The 20,685-nt window shown below is 34.5% G+C and overlaps 1 protein-coding gene across 1 annotated transcript in view; it reads left to right on the top strand.

Moving 5' to 3' along the window:
• CPNE8 (copine 8) overlaps window positions 1–20,685 on the top strand; it is a 232,524-nt gene that overhangs the window by 195,496 nt on the left and 16,343 nt on the right. Inside the window, exons 17-19 of the mRNA XM_007968140.3 lie at window positions 6,596–6,698; window positions 8,385–8,442; window positions 13,344–13,417. Coding sequence (XP_007966331.1) covers window positions 6,596–6,698; window positions 8,385–8,442; window positions 13,344–13,417 — 235 coding nt within the window. The remainder of the gene's footprint in view (window positions 1–6,595; window positions 6,699–8,384; window positions 8,443–13,343; window positions 13,418–20,685) is intronic.

The raw sequence follows: 20,685 nt of genomic DNA, 5'->3' as shown, positions 1-20,685 counted from the left end.
GATGGCCACACTACCCTGCAGATCACTTTTTTATAAAAAGGTAAGAGAAAAATGACAGGACTTGTGTTGTGTGAACTCATGTTGGTTATGAGAAATGTGCTCATCAATGCTTCCCAAGTAATTTCATATTTTTTCCTGTTATATATCTGTAATAAAAGTTAAAATGATAGATATAAAATATCTAGGTGCATTTCTATATACATTTAAAATTAAAGGCCCCGCAGTGTTCTATTGCAATTTTTTGTTTTATCCATCAATTTGTAACTTCTCGAATATAGGAGCAGCTGCTAGTGAAAGCTCTCAGAGTCCTTGAAAATAAGCTATGATCTAATAACTTATTATTTTTTACATGAGAAAATTAAGAAAACCAGTAAGAGATGGCTATTTAAGAGTCATCTTTTCCTTCCAATACAATAGGAAGTTCCATGTATACATTTCTTAGTATAAGTCTACAAAAGGAATGCTTTTATCCTTTCATCTTTGAATTTTATGTTTAATTGTATTTTTAAGCTTTTATTGAGAAAGACAATTTCTGTCTCACCCAAAATTATCATTCAAAAATTTTAACAACTAAGTAAATGAGGTACTATTTTTTCCTCTATTAAGAGAAGCGCCGTAGTTATAGTGGTGTGTGACCTCTATTTATATAACATTTTTGCTTTCTATAACTCTTAAATGCTTATCAACAGTACTTAGCATCATACCCATTATGTAGGAGGTAAGTATTCAACAAATATCTAAACAAATTCTGTATATGTTAATATATTATCATTAAAAATTATTTTTAGCAATGTCAAAACAAATATATATTCATACTTTTTATATTGGCTTAATACTTTTTTCCTTAAAAAGTATGTTTTCTATGTGGGTAAAAGCTCAGTTTTTTATTGTCATATTCTATAAACATTTTAAAGAATGCTTATTCTTTTTAAGAATAACGATTTTAAGCACATGTTTATTTTTAGGATTCATATATGTATCTCTGATCTGTTTGACTTTCTAGGTAATATTAATGAGATAACAATATTGTAAAATAGACAAGATTCAAAGTGTCAAATTTATAATAATTGAAGGTTTTATATGCTTTTTTTGAGGCTTTCCAGCCCCTGTTTCTGATTTCTTGCCTTTCCAGTCCTCCTTTTCCAGAGCTGTCTTGGGAACAGCATTTCAAATGATGTAAAGTCCTACTCAACATCTGTTGATGCCTTGTCGTACATTTAAGTGCAGACGGTTTAGCTTGGCATTCAAGAACATCCAGTATTCAACAACCAGCACTCACCCATCCAACCTCATTTCCACATTCTCCCAAATGTACTGCTCTTCCATCACGGAGAATCTCTGCTTCTTCTGGTCTATGATACCATTCCATGTATATGTCTATTACTAATTTGATACTACTCTGTGGTTACATGTAGATCTTTACCACATTGAAGGGAGGAATTATTCATTGTGACATTCATATACATGCACATATATACATATAAAAATATAAACCACATTACTTTGGATATACTGAGATATCTGTACGTGTTTGCTTAATTTAATTATCTGAATACCATATGAGGCTTTGTTTGTTTGTTTTGCTCTGTCACCCAGGCTGAAGTGCAGTGGCATGATCTCGGCTTACTGCAACCTCTGCCTCCTGGGTTCAAGCAATTCTCCTGCCTCAGACTCCGAAGTAGCTGGGATTACAGGTGCCCGCCACCATGCCTGGCTAATTTTTGTGTAGTACAGATGGGATTTCGCCATGTTGGCCAGTCTAGTTTAAACTCTTGACCTCAGATGATCCGCTCGCCTCAGCCCCCTCAAGTGCTGAGATTATAGGCGTAAGCCATTGCGCCTGGCCCAGTTCATTTTAATTAACAAAGTTATGATAGGAAACTAAAGAACCTTTTTGGTTTTCAGACAGAATCTCTCTCTGTCACCCTGGCTGGAGTGCAGTGATGCAATCTCAGCTCACTGCAACCTCCACCTCCCGGGCTCAAGCGATTCTTGTGCCTCAGCCTCCCAAGTAACTGGGATTACAGGCACGTGCCACCACACACGGCTAATTTTTGTATTTTTAGAAGAGACAAGGTTTCACCATGTTGGCCAAGCTGATCTCCATCTCCTGGCTCAAGTGATCCACCCGCCTCAGCCTCCCAAAGTGCTGGGATTACTGGCATGAGCCACTGCACCCAGCCTAAATACTCTTTTAAATGATAGTGCTTAGCCAATCTTAATGACCTGTGGAAATGGGATTGTGATTAACACCTACTGTATCAGTCAGGGTTCTCCAGAGAACAGAACCAATAGGAGACATATAGACATGGACATAGATAAAATATAGAGATACTTTTTAAGGAATTGTCTCACACAATTGTAAGGGATAGCAAGAATGTAATTTGTAGGACAGGTTGGTAGATTGGAAACTCAGGTAGGATTTCATACTGCAGCGTTATGTGAATATTCCTTTTTTTCTGGGAAACCAGTTTTTGCTCTTAAGGCCTTCAACTAATTGGATGAAACTCCTTTACGTAAAATCATTTGATGGTAGATGTTAACCATATCTACGATCTTTGATTAAATAAGTGGGATTTATAGTCTAGTTGACACATAAGCATCATCATCCTACTTACCAAAACAAAGAAATATATTGCCATTATGTTGTAAATTGACAACAAATTTAAATTCTGAGAAATAATTTTAGGGCCTTTCAGATATGAACTTAATACTGTGTCTAATGTCTAAAACACTATGTTTAAATTTTATTATTAATCACAATAGAAATAAAAATATTTTAAAATAATGTTTTTTGTGGAACGCGATTTGAACAAAATGGATTTTTAAGCATTCCCTGATTAATCTGTTTCCTCTTGTATATAGTGTGAACTATTTTTACATTCCTGTTAACATTTTTAAAAATTTCTATTTAGAATTCTTCATCAATAATTTTAAGTAATTTGAAATAAATTTAATGTGTTGGTATATTATACCAGCTTAATATTTCAAAAATAAACTAATATACTAGTGAAAATTTCAGGTATCTTTTCAGACTATTATGAAAATTTCACTTGATTTAAGTATATTCATTGTTTCCTATTAGTCTTTTGTTTCCTGTGCCTAATGAGTTACTGGTTTTGAGGCTGTCACATTTCAATTTTTAAGGGGGATCTATCAGTTTCTATCTTTTGGCTATTTATAATTTTTTCTGTTTTTTCTTATATTGAGAACTTTCTAAAATCCAGATAACTATCCAAAATGAATTTTCATTTTTTAGGAAATAACTTTTTATTTTGGAATTCTCGTAACTAATTTTCAAATTAAATAATGTATTATGCTTTATTTATTCATTCTGTGCAGTCAGCAATTCTTATGGAGCCCATGATCTATCTCTAGCAACATGTTCAGTGCTATAATATGGATTATCTGTTCCTCTTCACAACAACTCTAAGAGGTTACGGTAGTGTCATTTGCATTTTGCCGATGATAAAATAGATACATAGAGTGGTCATTTGTGGTGGAGTTAAAATTCAAACCAGAATAAGCTGACTCCAAATCACTATGTTATGATGCCTTACATCTTTAAGTCTTTTTTTCTCTGCTACAGAGGTAGACACACAAAAGAAAATGCAACAAAGCTACCTATCTATGTGGATACAGTGGTCTCTTCATTGCCCAGTCAAAAGTATTTTGGGGTGACACTTGGTAACAAAATTTACTCTGCTACTTTGTGTTGAAATATTTAAATGTATTCCTTTATTCATTGTTAAGTTTTAATCCATTGTGCAAATCATAATTGAACGACTTAAATAAAAAATCCCTACGTCAGTTTCTTATCTTGTCTTCTTGCCCTCTCTATTCTTATGAACTAATAATAAGCTGAAAGAATATTCCCCGAATCTGAGCCAACCAGATATGAACTTTTACAGAAACAATCCCAGAAACTTCTTTCAAAGAAATGCAAAAGAAATGTGTTTGAATTGTGCAAAGTTAACCTCTCTCTCAGATATATCATAGTAATATTAAGATATAAATTATAGATAGGCTATATTTCAAAAAAGGCAACTGACTTTTAATAATAAGACTTAATTATGCAATTTATAAAAAGATTCCCCATCAAGTTCTTTTAAGAAGCAAGCTTCTCTAATACCTTTAAAATATAATTTGAATCTGTGAGGCTATATATCAGTGTCACCTCCTAGAAAAAGTACTGAGGTGTGGCCAGCTTATACTGAGGTGTGGCCAGCTTATACTTTTTACTTCATCCATTTCTGTAGCATGTTAATTATTTTGTCTTAAATATATAGTATTTTCAAAATAATAACTAAATTAGAATAAATGGTAATACTTTAAAATAAAAGGCTAAATAGAATAAATAGTAATACAACATTGATTTTTTTTGAAATTTAGGTTTACTTGCAAAGTGCAACAATGTGCCAACATGTAGAACAAGTGCCATAAAAGCAACAACTGGTTTTAAAAGATTAATTTGTGGTGCTGAAGGTGATAAAGACTAAAATGGATTGGACAGCACTTAAAAGTAAAATGTAATTGATTTTCAAATTAAGTATGCCTAGCAGTAGTGACAGTCACACAATAAACTCACGTATCTTTCTACAGCCTTAATGTTTTTCAAAGTTAAGAGATATAAAATGTTAATACAAGCATATATTTATCATAAAATAAACTGTAAAATTTCCATGAATTTTTAAGATAATACAAACTTCAGAGAAATTCCAAGTTTACTGTGATCTGCTTTAGGCTGTATCTATAACTCCCTTATAGTGTGAATATATTCTTGCCCTTTTCTTAGATATACATTCTGGTGTATCCAAAGAAAATCAGTTAAGCCACTGGAAGCGGTATTTTATATGACTGCATAGTAGTCAGCTGTCTGTATTTTTCTTTAATCTGATAGATATTTTACATTTTAAGAGTACCATTTGGTAAGAAAAGCATGAAAGCCATACTGTTGTACTTAAGAAGGTTTTCACTACTATTTGTAGTCTTCCATTATTCTCATGAAATATAAAACCCTGTGTTTCTGAATCATAGTAAGAAATGCTTTCTTAAAAAATAATGGATATTTAAAAATTAAAAATTGAGATCTTGGGGAAAATTGTTAGACTTCTTTTCTTTAAAACAAAAAAAGTTAAACATGGAATGGGAGAATAGGTTTATAACTGCTTTGGACGGTTTTCCAATGGTTGTGTTACTATAAATTAACACATATTCTTTAATGTCCAGGATCAATTGTTCAGCATTATGGCAATATTTTTCATTCTGTAGTACATTGTGGAACCTGTTCAACATCCTGCTTACAGGGTGCGATGAGCATGCCACTTACTATACTTACTTTATCAATCTTTAAAATTACCAGTATTTTATTAGTGGCATGGACAAATCTTAGTATCTGTAGTCCGTGGGGAAAGTCGTATTTTTCTTTATATGTTTTTAAATTCTGCTGCCCAAGAAATAAGTTGTGCCCTGACATATGTTTTATACTACTTGTTTGTCACCAACTTGTTCAAATGGGATTCACTGCACTCCTAGAGATTGTAAAGGAATTTTCATTAATCCTTTAGGTTGTAAGGGAGTTTTTACTTGGTAACTTTTAGAAATACAGATCAAGGTCTTCTTTACTATCCTATCTCCTAAGAGAACCGTAATGCTTACTTAGCACCAGACGTGAATTGCATGCCAGTCAGGTGCAAAAATCGTAAAAATTAACTCTATTGAGAATATAATCTAGATACCTAGAATGTAGAAAACTAGAGGAAAAGAGAAATATAATGAAATGTAACATATTAATAAAATTCACCTCTAAATTACTGAGTATTATTTGGTGAGAATTCTGACAAACTTCAAGTACTGGAATATGTTGTTATCATATACATAATTTTGTGCTTTGAAATAACTCTCCATGTCATCTTTCATAGATTTAACATATATTAAGACTTGACTGTGAATGTGTCAAAAATATTTCTTCTATTGTGTAATTTTATTGAGGTGAAATTTTCATAATAAAACTCACCATTTAAAAGTGTACCATTCAATGACATTTAGTACATTTGTAATGTTGCAACCATCACCTCTATGTAGTTAAAAAACCAAAAGCATTTGATTATTGCTATCATTTATACAATGCTTATATTGAGTACCATACATGCAATTCTTTATTAATTCATGCAGCAATATAAAGATGTAAGTGTTATTATCTCAATTTTAAAGCTAAGAAAATAACATTCACATAGCTTAGGTAATTTACTGAAGATCACTTACATAATGTGTTGCTTAGTCAGGATAAGTCTATTTCCAAAAGCTATGCCCGTTCCTTTGTACTAAATAGCCACTCATCTAGCACACCTTTTATTAGTAAATGAACTTCTAAGGCAACCAGATATTTCTGTGTGGCAGCATGCACTAACATTGCGATTATTCTAGTGTGTTATTTCAGATAATTGAGAATTTGAGAGTTTGCATAAGATATACCTCTAACGTGTTCAAATATTTTATTGAGATTAAAATGTTTGTTAACTGTTCCAAATTGTATTTGCCAACTATCACATATAGAAAACTGTTTTACTTTCCTTACCTTTTCGTTGCCTTTCAGATACGCTGCTTCTGTAAAGGATGGCTCCCAGTATTTTGTGCTTCTGATTGTTACAGATGGTGTTATCTCAGATATGGCCCAGACTAAGGAGTCCATAGTTAATGTAAGTAGGGGTCACTCCGTATTGGACTGGCTACATGACAACATGGTGCTACTTAGAGAGAGACTAGAGTCTATTTTAGTTAACAATAAAATAAAATCACCACACCTTTGCAGCATATTGCGTCCTTAACCTTATCCAGACAACGCATATACATCTTACCACTGTTCCATGGGGATCAAGCTAAGGGGTATGAATATTTTAGTTAAAAAAAATTCTTGCCGAAAGGAAAAAACAAAGATAATAGCATAATTTTCACAGGCATGGGTGTGTTTGCCTCTATTAGTTTGATCTATTTGTATACAATCTTGTGATTTATACTGGTTATTTCTTAACATTTGCATTCCAGTTAGAGGAGAACTATGATAGCTAATTGCTATTTCTGTAGAACTGGATAGTGACTGATTGATTAAAAAACCATCCTGCTGATTATAATTCTTAATTGTATGTTTGTTTTTTTAGGGTTATTTGATCATTTACTAATCTATAAAATCTATATTTACTAGATGGTAATCTGTAAAGTAATAGTTTTTACTCTCTAGTCTCTAAGTTTAGCAATGTTTGGCACGAAGTGGACATTTGATAAATATAGGCTGCAGGAATGAATTGCATTAATATGCACTTTAAAATATGGACTTAGTAATTTAGGTTTAACTAAGAAGGCATGATGCCCTGAGGAATAATTAGTCATATTTCAGTGACCTTCATAGCGAAAGATGTGGTTGCTCTAGTGTTCTATTTATCTGTTGCTGGATCAATCTCACATTCTTACTATTAAATTATTTAAGTGATGATATGTGATATGTTATATGGAAAAAACATGTTATAACATGAAATATTTAGTCTCCCTCAAAATCCTCAAGGATATTTAGTGCATAACAGTACTAACTTTCTGTAATGATCATTTGTGTTCACTCATTTACTGGGAAAATTGTTTTTTCTAACCTTGGGTATAAATGAGGTAGATTATAGTACTACTGCTATTTTATGAATCTGATACCACTTTCCCCTTTAGCAACTGAAAGATTTTTTGAGGAGAAAGAACATGAAAAGAGGACAAAGATACCCAAAGTCAGCTTAGAAAGGTTTTGTCTGAGAGTAGCAAGTGGAAGTAGATGCTCCTTACCTTCTATTTGATCTTACCCAGGGCTGGTCATTTCCAAAGAATGTCCCACTGGATTAATGTGTGCAGAGAGTTTGGAAAGGATAAGAATGGAATTGAGTATATTATTCTGTATTAACAATTTTGAATATGTTCAGAAATAATTTTAATGAACATCTGTGAAAAAAATATTAAATAAAACTCTGGCTATATTTGCTTCTTAATTATTATTTTTTCTTTTTTAATTTTGTTTTTTAGACAGCCTGTTGCCCAGGCTGGAGTGCAGTGACATGATAATAGCTCACTGCAGCCTTGAACTCCTAGGCCCAGGTGATCCACCCCCCTCAGACTTCCAAGTAGCTAGGACTTCAGGCACACACCACCACACCTGGCTAATTATTTTTTGGTGTAGATGAGGTCTCGCTATGTTGCCCAGGCTGGTCTCAAACTCCTAGCCTCAAGCAGTACTCTTCTTTGGCCTCCCAATGTGCTGGGATTTCAAGTGTGAGATATCATTCCTGGTCTTTCATTATTTTCTTAAGAACTCAGTTTCTTAATTGAAACCTAATTGTGTTTTCTCTTTGAAGGCCTCAAAACTTCCAATGTCAATAATTATAGTTGGTGTTGGACCAGCAGAATTTGATGGTGAGTAGTAAAATTTCAATAATATTCCTTGGGAATTCATTTAATCTGATGTAACATGCTCTTAGGTTTCTGCCATTCTTGTCTCTGTAGAAGGATGTGACTGTGTATTTGGGTTTGTATATAATGTTCATGTGTCCATAATTAGATATATACATAGATAGCTCGTGATGATGTCTATTCAGGTGTGCCAATTAAAAGATCCTGTCTTTTGACTAGGATATTATCTCTCTAGTTTATAGATTATTTCAACATGTAGCTTTCCATTTCATTAGAGATAGTTTATACCTCAAAATAATATTTCCTAAGACTGACAGAGTGATAAATTGAGTTTTTGTTCCCAAGGCAAAACACACTCTGGGTTCACTAAAACCCTTTAAAGATGAGTGCTAAATTAATAAATCATTAGGTTGTGAAAAGAAATGTTAACATAAGCATAATATGCTAATTTAATGGGTTTTCAGGCTCTAGCTAGTTGATAGACATTAGCCTTATAAATAAAGAAGTTGTGTCATATGAAAGAGCAAAGTAAAATGAAAATGGAGCTGACCAGCTGAAATTTAATGAGACTTTACATAATTATGCTAAATTGGCATGCTGGGTAGTTTTTCATTTAGGCTCAAGCCTTGTTCAAATGCCCATTAAGAGACAAATGTTTGTGTTAACGAGTGATCTGGGTAAATGTTCCTAGTCATCTGATAAATTCCTTTAAGAGAACTCTGTGCCAGACAGCAAGTACACAGACACATAATATTCACCCGGTTCAGGTGTTTTATATTAACAATGGCAGCTTATTTAGCTTGAGGCTTTGGAAATGAGAATGGTTTTAGACTTATTGAAACAATCTTTGGTAAGTTACTGGTTAACTTAGGCACATAGGTGGCTAACTAGAGTGTAATTATCACTGGGGTGATTCTTATTTAATGACCAGTCCCTCCTCCATGAGGATAACACAGAGCTGTCAGTCTCAGGTAAAGCACCACAGGCAAGTTGTATTGCTGACCCTGGAGTCCCTAAATTCTAATCTTGGCTGGTCATCCTTTCTAGCATTATAAACTTACAGTTTCAAAAGCAAGTCATTTATCCCTCACTGACACTGCTTCTGCTGATATTTTCTCTATCTCTATTAGCATCTACTTGAGTTGTACTTCAGAAATGAATTTCAGATACCTCTCTGGAGACAGGAAGGCTAAGACATCTTTCCTGTCCATGCTTTGCACACTTGATAATCTGCATTAATTAATGATAGACTGTGATTCACAAACTTCACCAATTGGCTAAAATAACTCATGCTTTCTTCTTTGACTACTATTTGCTTTTGCCTTTGAAGGATATATCTTTCATGGTTATATCTCAGGTCTCTCAGACTCCTATGGAAGTCCACCATTAGGCGTATGACCTCAGAGATGGTAAACCTCAATCAGTTCTTTTTCTTTGAGAGCCCCCATACCTGATTCATAAATGCAAAGCCACTGACCCTTCCTGGTATATATTTCTGGTAATATATTTCTATACAGAGCAGCAGACACAGCCGTTTGGCTACTGTCCTTATCCAATAGCCACAGCTATTTATTTTCTTTATTTCTTTAGTTCCCAGAAAATTTGTTCGGGTTTTAAGGTATGGTAATTCATCATTTCTTTCTCTGAGGTCGTGAACTAACTGAAAAAAATATATTCAAGAATCATTCTGATCACTCTATCAGCCTTATTACTAGCAATGCAGAATTTGAGAACTTGGGTTAACCTGTGAATAATCACATTCCCATTACTTCCCCCCCCCCCCCGCCCCCCGCCAGATTAAATTATCTCATTCTTATCTCCAGGACTTCTCCTTATAGAAAGAGGCAGAGTTTTGCCTATTAAGCATGCCACTGAGAGAAATTACACTTATCCTCAGGATGGTGCTGCTCCAAATGAGAGTGATTCAAGCTCAGTTATTTCTCCTAATCTTAGTAATCCTATTCGTCTTTCCATGCAGAAAGGTAAATGAAGATTGTAGATGAAAAGGGAAGTTGCCTTCCCAGAAGTTAGAGTGAAATTTTCCTCTGGAAACATGGGAACAGGGAATTAGACTCCTGTAACACCTGGTTTCTGTTTTCACCATGATGGAAGTTTTAATGGGATAGAAAAACTTAGGGCCCAGTACTAGAAAAGTAGATTATTCTACTAGGAGACAATAGATGCTTCTCTGAAATATTTTTCTTTTTTTCCTTTCAAAACACATCTCTTCCTGGCTAAAAAAAAAAGTTTCTATATTAAACTCCTGTTTAATATAGAAAAATCTCTGACTAGTCAAATTGTTGCTGTCCTATCAGAGGAGCGTCTCATGGCACTTCCAAATCTACTCTAGAGTAAGTGTATATATCACACATATATGAACTGACTGACCGAAATCCAACTCGCAAATTGTATTAATCCATTTTCACACTGCTATAAAGAAATACCCGAGACTGGGTAATTTATAAAGGAAAGAGGTCTAATTGACTCAGTTACACATGGTTGGGTAGGCCTCAGAAAACTTAGAATCACAGTGGAAGGGGAAACGGGCACATCCTACATGGTGGCAGGAGAGAGAGAGAGCATGTGAGAGGGCAGGAAAGAAGGCTATTTATAAAACCATAAGATCTTGTGAAAATTCACTCACTATCACAAGCACAGCATGGGGGAACCACCCCCATAATCCAGTCACTTCTCTCCCTCTACATGTGGGGATTACAGGTCCCTCCCTCAATGAGAATGGGAATTACAATTTGACATGAGATTTGGATGGGGACACAGAGCCAAACCATATGACAGATTTCATCAGCTAACCACATAAATCCAACATCTACACATTTTTTAACCTGAAAGACATTGTTTGCATAGGCAAGAAATACAGTATTTTGCCATCTGTCCTTTGAAGGTAGAGGAAATAAGAATAAACTGTTAGATTGAGTATTTAAATTTAACTCTGTATTTTGATAAGACCATTTGAAAACTATCTACATAAATTTCCCCAGTGACTCTTTTTCACTCCTAAAAAAAGAAACTTTATTGTGAAGAAAGATTTCTCAAAGCAAGATTTCTTTATACTTAAAAGGCAGCCAAAAAGTCAAATTAAAGCAGCATCTGGCTATCTGCTTTGATTCGAGTTGGACGAAGGGGATAAATAAAAGGGTTTCTAACTTCATTGTGTCTCCCATGGGTAGAAAGAAATGCAGATCTGTCTCATACACCTTTTCAGGAAGAGGTAATGGTGGGAGACTGGGGTTCATAATCTCCACCTGCTTGAGGACCAGATGGTCTGCAAACCTGAAGAGTAGACCTGACCCCTCCACCACTTACACACCATCTCTCTTGTTTCTCTCAAAAGCATAGCCTCCACTTCTTGCTGTCTACAGTGTTTTAAACCAAGGGACATGCTGAAAAGTGGGAGATATTTTATAGGACCTCATGCTAATACAGTATTGCCTAAATGACTGTCCTTTTTTTCATTAATTGGAATGAAACAAAGACCAATGGGGATTGTAGAGGATTGTGGAAAGTGAGACCTAGATTATCATCTAATCCTTGTTTCCCATTTTAGCATGAGTATAGGGTAATTGTTGTAAATTATTAACATGTTAAAGAATAATGGAGAAGTGTTTGTGACCACTGGATGTTACCATTGGTGCATATTTATGTCCCAAAGTAATGTGAAAATTGTAAAAGCAAATTTAGATATAAAAAGAATTAATCACTGAAAATATTTGAACATAATAAGTTATATTTACATATCCAAGAAGTAAGGGAGATTAAAACATGTCTTTTGCATTGGGATAATTATCTTATTGATAATATAGATTTTACATAATTATGATATATATTGTACACCTTGACAAATTATTGAACAGTAGCTCTCTGTTCATTTGTATACTCGCAGTGTTTCAGCCCACGCATTGACTCATGAACATGTGTAGAAAAGTAAAATTGAAAAGAATGTTTTTAACCCAAATACATTATCTAAGCACCAAAGAAGAGGTAAAGAAGTGAGGATTGTATGCTGACTGAGCAGTATTGGAGTCAGGTAGAGAGGTGATGAGGCCAAAATTATAATTGTAAGTGGCTCTCTGGAGTCTGGTGAATGTCATATGTATACAAAATGAAATAACAGTAATAGAATTATACAAGCACAAATTAGCATTCCTCATGTAATTAATTATTTAGAGAATTCTCACTGAAAACTTAATAAACCCTAGAAAATGTTCTTAATTGCAGCATGGCATTACTGTATCACCAGCTGTCCCATTATATTGCAGCACTTCCAAATACCAACTGATCTAGGAAATGTCAGAATTATTTCTTAATCAACAAAAAATTTGTACTTCAGAAAAATCATACTTTATCCAATCAGTATAAGAGCAGAGAAACTGCCTCTGTTTTTAAATATGTTTGTAAAGTAAAAATTGAGCAGTGTGTGTATGTGCATGTGTGTATGTGTATGTGTATGACTTTGCCGTAGTTTCAGTAAAAATAAAGTTCAACTTGTAATTGAAAATTCTATGATGATTAAGGCCAAGCTTCTTAAATTAGAAAGAAAAATTAAAATTTGATGGATTAACATCACTTGCTCAGTCATGTAACCATATAATCCAAAGTTTAGAACTGGTAGAATGGAGAGAGAGACTCAGAAACAGTTTCACAATGACTGGCTCTGCTCACCTTTCAAAGAGTCAACAAGATCTTGGCTCACTTTATTTGTCTGTAAAATGCACACTTAGTCAAGTTTTGTGTGAGAAATGAATGAAGACCTGAAGGGATCAACATGCTTTCTTTCTTTTCATAGGACATTTTGCTACTTCATACATCTTGATTTCCTTACTGTCCACATTGTTTTAGTATTTGGCTGAAATGTACTGAATAAATGATCATATTTTCTCTTAAAGCAATGGTTGAATTGGATGGAGATGATGTAAGAGTCTCCTCTAGAGGAAAATATGCTGAAAGAGATATTGTACAGGTAAGAAATAAATCTTTTCCTACTTTACTATTGCTAGAAAATATCACTGGGATATTTTAACAAAATTAGAAGCTAGAAATATAACAGTTTTTTTAATAATGCTTTTCTATTAGTCTCAACACAAACTAAATATATTTTAATCTGGTAGATACTCAGAGTAAATAAATTTAGTAAAAATATACCAAAAACTTTGTATGTATTTTCATCCATCCCTCATAGATTATGGTTAAGAAAAAATAAGGAAACAGATCCTAAAATATGTCATATATAAAAAAATTATATCTATATATAGAAAAGGCTAGAATTAAGAAAAATACTTAACTAAAGCCTATTATTCTGGAAGTGAATATAAACAATCAGTAATTAAATGTAATTAAAATTTATAATTGAAAGCAAGGTGTTAATTCAGCTAAATAGTTGCATAAAATTTCCATATTTTTTAGGATGTCAGAATGGAAAACAAGCTGTGAAGTATATCTTTTGGATAGGAAAAGGAAGAAGGTCTCAGTACCATTTAAGCACATGGTATCAAAATTTTAAGGTAGCAAACAATGAACTTTAATATTATTTCCTAAATAGTAACGTATATATTCACCCATAATACAGTCATTAATAGAAAATAATTTGTGATTGTAAGAATTGAAGAAAGAGGAGAGAAACACAAAGGGTGGCTCAACAGTCAACAGGTGTATTTCAAACCTGGGAGGGACTTTTGACTGAATTAGGTCAGAAGCCACACTCTCTTACAGACCAAGAGTTTTAAGGATTCAGGGTGGGAGAGTTTATCAGAGGCTTGGATTGCTTCTGTGTCTCTGTTGTGCTTATCTGGGAGGGAGAGTTGTGTGTCTGCTCCTATACATCTTTCTGCAACTTCAGGCATATCCTTCCGAGTCTGCGTTTAGCTTCCCTATCTTAGCACACCTGAAGGGAAAGGAATGTGCTTACTAAGGCCCACTGTTTTATTGGGCCCATTGTATGAGGGTAAAGTTTGGCAGTTACCTGAAAGACTTTTCCTCCTACCTCCCTCTGCGCCCAAGCTGTCTTATCTGTGTTTTATTGTCTGCTCTTTGTGGCTGCTTCTAGTTAGAAGAGAAGTAATTTCCTTAAAATGCATGAGGCTAGAAAGGGAGCTGGAACTTACAGTGGCCGTGTTTGTCCGAGATGACTGTGCTCGTGCTCTATCGGGATCATACAGAATTTGGTTCTAATTCTGACTTTTCCACTATGATAACTTGGATAAGCTTTCTATATTTCAGTGTTTTGGGGAATAAATAGAATTGTGAAGATTAAGTGAGATCATGCATATAAAATACATTCCTGAAATAGAACTTTTAGACAAAAGAACAACAAAAAATACTTGAAATAATTTGAGGAAGTAATAATATAAAGTAATCTGTTAGTATGATAATATAAAGAGTAATGTTGATAAAGATTCAAAAATAATTATTCATTAGCCAGCAAAATTAAATTTTAAAATAAAAACTTCTGTAAAATAGTTTTTTTAAAAAAGATAACTGAATATGATGTAAGCTTTTCAACCTAAAGAACTTGATACGGTAAAAATCACATTCACATAAATGATTAGGTTAAAAGCAGCTGAGAAAAGGAACTTGGTGATATTGTCATTTGCTTAAGAAGCTCATTATGTGTTTTTGTTTTTTCTTTTTTTTTTTTCTTTTTTTGAGACGGAGTCTCGCTCTCGCTCTGTCGCCCAGGCTGGAGTGCAGTGGTGCAATCTCAGCTCACTGCAAGCTCCGCCTCCTGGGTTCACATTGTGCTCCTGACTCAGCCTCTTGAGTAGCTGGGACTACAGGTGCCCGCCACCATGCCCGCCTAATTTTTTTGTGTGTTTTTTTAGTAGAGACGGAATTTCGCCATTTTAGCCAGAATGGTCTCCATCTCCTGACCTTGTGATCCACCTGCCTCGGCCTCCCAAAGTGCTGGGATTACAAGTGTGAGCCACTGCGCCCGGCCCATTATGTGTTTCTTTCATAATTAGACACATGATTATTCACCTTAACCTCATCAGCATAGTTAAAGGTCTAAGTAATTACACTTTATTTAAAATCTCTCTATAATATCCTTTCAGTTTCCAAAAAATCGAATTACTGCATGGAAGTATGAATTTGAAGCGTTTGGAATGTGTTATGTTGCTGTCCTAATGCATTTTTACCAAGTTAGCAGAGGCAACCTCATATCTCATAGTTCATTTAAATGATGCTTAAGAGAAGCGTGGTATTACTTTCTTCATTAGGAAATAGCTAAGATTGCTCACATGATTAAGGTTCCTTTTAAGAAGGCCAGTAGGTTATGTTAGTGACAACCTATTTGCATTAATAAAAATTGTCCTTGATCATGAAACTAATCAATCAATAGATATATTACATTGAACAGAATATTGAGATAGGTCACCAATGATCTGTGAAACTATACTTTTGTCACTCTGGTCTTGAACAAGTAAAAAAAGTTTCTCTGTCTTTGTTTCATTATTGGTAGACTCCAAATTCTTTCATCTTTGCTCCTCCCTTGATGTTGTGAGTCTCAAAGGAAGTAACAGACATAAAATACTTTGTTACTTACCCATAGCGTAGGTATATATTAGTATAATTATGTAAGTTTTTGCTTCTTGAAAGTCAGAATCCGACCGGGCGCAGTGCCTCACGCCTGTATTCCCAGCACTTTGGGAGGCCAAGGTGGGAGGATCGCCTGAGGTCAGTAGTTCAAGACCTGCCTGGCCAACATGGTGAAACCCCATCTCGACTAAAAATACAAAAAAAATTACCTGGGTGTGGTGGCAGGCGCGTGTAATCTCAGTTACTTGGGAGGCTGAGGCAAGAGAATTGCTTGAACCCAGGAGGCGGAGATTGCAGTGAGCCAAGATCATACCATTGCACTCCAGCCTGGACAACAAGAGCGAAACTCCGTCTCAAAAATGAAAAAAAAAAAAAAAAAAAAAAAAAAAAAAAAGCTGAAGGATTCTGACTTCTATCACCATAAAGTAACACTGGGATCCCAAAGATTTTGAACACACCTGGGGATACAGGTGAATGCTCAAGGGATTCTGCCATGTAAAGTTGAACTGAAGAATAGTGAGGTCTTAACATTTACTGAACAAGAAATTAAAATGTCCCTAGGAAATTAGTGGCACCCTTAATGACAGTGGCATCTTGACTTACATTCCTGCATTAACTTAGAGATTCAATGTACTCTTTTCTACTGTCATGGAGAAGTTTCTAAGTGGTGGTCAGTACTTTACATATCACATTGATCATTTACGTTCACATTGTGTAAAAGAATTGGCACCTCCTCTCTCACCTTGAATAAGGCTAAACGTTCCACCATCAGAGTTTTCCAGGTTCTACCAGTCACTAAAAAGTTTTTAAAGCAAATTATTTTAAAGGAGAGAAACACTCTTGAATATTTAGAATAGTGGGGTTGCAAGTATACATGCAGGATAATATTTTCAATCTTCCCATGGTCAGAAAAAGACTGTAAACCAATTCTCTAAAATATTATCAGATAATAGGGTCTATTTCTGCTTTCCATTTCTCACTGTTTGAAGTGAATCCAGTTTATACACACAACACAATTGAAATTCCAGATTTCTCAAGTGGATAAAGAAAACCCTAAGGTGGCAAATAATAGTATGTAGCTGAGGTTCAGCAGAAAATTGGGGGCAGTAGATAGGGTTTTATTATTATAGTAAATATTAAATACCTTTCTTTTCATATAATGATATTTAACCCTTTATTAAGTGTTTCATGTGCTAGGCAGGCTAAGAGCTATAGCATTATATCACTCAGTCCTTAATTTACTTTATGTGACAGGTACTTTGATTATTGCATTTTACAAAAAAAGGACATGAAGCTAGCTCAATTCCTCTTGTCCACAGTCACCCAGCTAATGAGAAGTGGACGAGGATTTAATCCTAAAATGTCTGATTCTAAAATTCTTAACATGTATTCTATATAATTTTGATTCTGACACCTAAACATGGCATTTAAGATTATCCGTGACCTGATTTCAGGCTCTTCTTTTTTTTTTTTTTTTTTTTTTTGAGACGGAGTCTCACTCTGTCACCCAGGCTGGAGTGCAGTGGCGCGATCTCACTCACTGCAAGCTCCGCCTCCCGGGTTCACGCCGTTCTCCTGCCTTAGCCTCAGGAGTAGTTGGGACTACAGGCGCCCGCCACCTCGCCCGGCGAATTTTTTTGTATTTTTAGTAGAGACGGGGTTTCACCGTGGTCTCAATCTCCTGACCTCGTGATCTACCCGCCTTGGCCTCCCGAAGTGCTGGGATTACAGGCGTGAGCCACCGCGCCCGGCCTTCAGGCTCTTCTTTAGCTAAATATACACAGAAACAGACAAACACACTGTACTTTATCTTAATAAACTAACTTCACATCACACATTTCCGTGGTTCTTGCTTTTATTTTCACTTGTCATTTTACCTGGAATACTCTTCCTCCTCATCTGTGCTGATTGAAATCCTATACTTTGAAATTTCTCAACATAGAGCCTGTCACACAGCCCTCTCCAAAGACCTCACTCGCCACACCTGGATGAATTTTCATTTTGTCCCCATATTACTTTGTATCTTCCTAAAAATACCGGTCATTAAATACCGGTCATTGTTTGTCTTAAAGTTATTTACAGATAAAAAAAAACTGAAGCCAGCCCCAGAACAAAAGTTATTTAGGTCATAAGTTGGTAGATCCAGATTTCCAAGAGTGTTCTGGTTCTAAAACCGGTGTTACTCGTATTATAATGCACTGTCCTAAAAGACAAAATTTTAATGAAAATTATTAAGATCTATTACCCTTTTTATATTACCGAAGTGGCTAATGAATTCAAGTCAGATCCATTTGAGTTCAAATAGTGATTCTGACATACTCAGAGCTGATCCTGGATAAGTTCATTAAACTTTCTTTCAGTTTCTTCTTATGTGCATTCAAAGTATATAAGATTCTTGTGAATATTAAATGACATATTGTGCTAAATCTCCTAGCAGAAGACTTCCCAAATACCAGTTGCTCAATAAATGATTATCAGTACAGTACATCTGCACAGTCCAGTGGGAAGGCATTTTTTGTCACTATTTCATAGTAGCTGTGCCCTAACATATGACAAGGTAGTAAGTTTTATGTATGATTAAGTCTCATTGCCTCATTATTTAATTTCATGTCACTATAGTATGAATAGTAAGCAGGATGGTTATTAGTCTAAAACTTAGGTGACTTATTTTCTTAAGTCAATATACATAAAGGCTTTCTATTTGTTTGTTTGTGCTATGGATTGGCCATTGTGTATAATGCAGTGCCATTCCCCCTGGCTGCATGTAGCTGCTGGGCCAGCCTATCATTTCCCTAAAAATTATATTTAAATCATATTTTCCATTAAAAGGAGAATAATAACCTTGAGGGCTTAGACTTGAAAATCACTAATGGAGCTCTGCACAGTAGGAACAATCCAGCAAAACTGAGCAGAGCAGCAACTAAAAGCCCATTTGTCCAAACTAATTCAAACTTGTTTTTTGCGAATAGGCAACGCAAGCAGTTAGAGCAGCCATGTGGAACATTTTCCGTATGCTGGTGGGTGCTGAAAAAAGATGTAGAGTAACAAGTATACCATACTTCCTATAGAATAAAATACATTTATTGGTATTCTTTATATGAATGTGATAAATTAGTACAAAGAAAAATTGATTTATTCTTCTAAACTAAATATTATAAGGGTCCAAATTACCATGTGGTCAACATGCATTCACAAATGTGTGGGAATTATTTTGGACAAGAGGTTCCCAGGTACAGGGATCAGAAATGATGGACTAATAGAGGTAATAAACAGAGTGGCCTAAGAAGTTGATTGGAAACCTGTAAAAATAAAAGGATATGAGCAATCTTCCAAGAAAGAGGGCAATTTTGCCATGAAAGTTTTAAGATCTGAAATAAGAGGTTTAGAAAATTTCTGAAGTCATTGTCTTTTCTCTCATTTATAAAGTACCTTGTGACATGACTGAAGAAATAAATGTTCCTTTGGAAAAGGTTTAGTTTAGGCTAGTGACTTTTTTTTATCCTACTCCAGATGTAAGTGTGGGATGAAGGATACTCCTGTTTGATAACGCTGACTTCTATGACAGTTGTTCTCAACCTGTAGGCAGTGCCCCCTAATGTCCAAATGGAATATCAGACTCTGTGCTTACCTAACAAACCTAAGCTAAATGTGATATATACTCCCATTCTAGGTTGAAATTGAGGATTTCTTTTTTACCTGTTATTTATAAACTGTTTTAAAGAAGAGTAGAACTGTGTGTATTCTAAGAACAGTGATGATTATGAGCCTTAGCTTTGATGTTCCAGAGTGTCATAAAATTCTTAAAAGTGAAATTCAATTTACCTCAATTAAAAAACATCTGCATATCCTGTAGGACTTGCTGAAAAGGTGAAACAACAATGTTTTAAAATTTAAAAAGGCCAGGAATTACTGTTTTAGATGAACTGATACTGTATTCAAATTTGAAAGAGATAAAATTGATAATAATCTTCGTTAAAGTTTGATATGAATATAAATTGAAAACTATTTTCAAAATTGCTTTATATTGACTATATAAAGGTGTAAGTTAATGAATAGAAAAGTAATTATAATGATGGCTTTCATATATAATACATATTACAAATTGAACTGCTACTGTTTAAGCACTTTAAGTTTTAACTTACTTAATACAAAACAATGAAATAGGTATTCTGTAATTATCCTTTTTTATTTTATTGACATAATTATACATATTTCTAGGGTACAGTGTGATATTTCATTACATGTATGCAATGTGTAATTATTCTATCAGGGATAGCATACCCATATATCAGACATTTATTTTTTTGGTCGGGGACATTCAAAATTCTGTTTTCTAGCTATTCAAAAATATGCAGTAAATAATCATTAACTATGGTAACCCTACAGGGCTAGAGAACAACAGAATTTATTCTTCCTAACTAGCTGTAATTTTGTATCCATGAACCACAGTCTCCTTACTCCTCTTTCCCGACCTATCCTTCCCAGCCTATAGTAACCGCTGTTCTACTCTCTATTGCTACGATATCAACTTTTTTAGCTTACACATATGAGGGAGAACATATATATTTATTTTTCTATGCCTGGCTTATTTCAGTTAACATAATGTCCTCCAGGCTTATCCATGTTACCACAAATGACAGAATTTCATTTTTTATGGCGGAATAGTATTTCATTGTGTACATATGCTACACTTTC

The sequence above is a fragment of the Chlorocebus sabaeus genome, chromosome 11 (genome assembly GCF_047675955.1).
Source record: "Chlorocebus sabaeus isolate Y175 chromosome 11, mChlSab1.0.hap1, whole genome shotgun sequence".
In the NCBI taxonomy this organism is placed as follows: Eukaryota; Metazoa; Chordata; class Mammalia; order Primates; family Cercopithecidae; genus Chlorocebus; species Chlorocebus sabaeus.
Note: the sequence above shows the minus strand (reverse complement) of the source record. Positions and strands in the feature narration are given on the sequence as shown.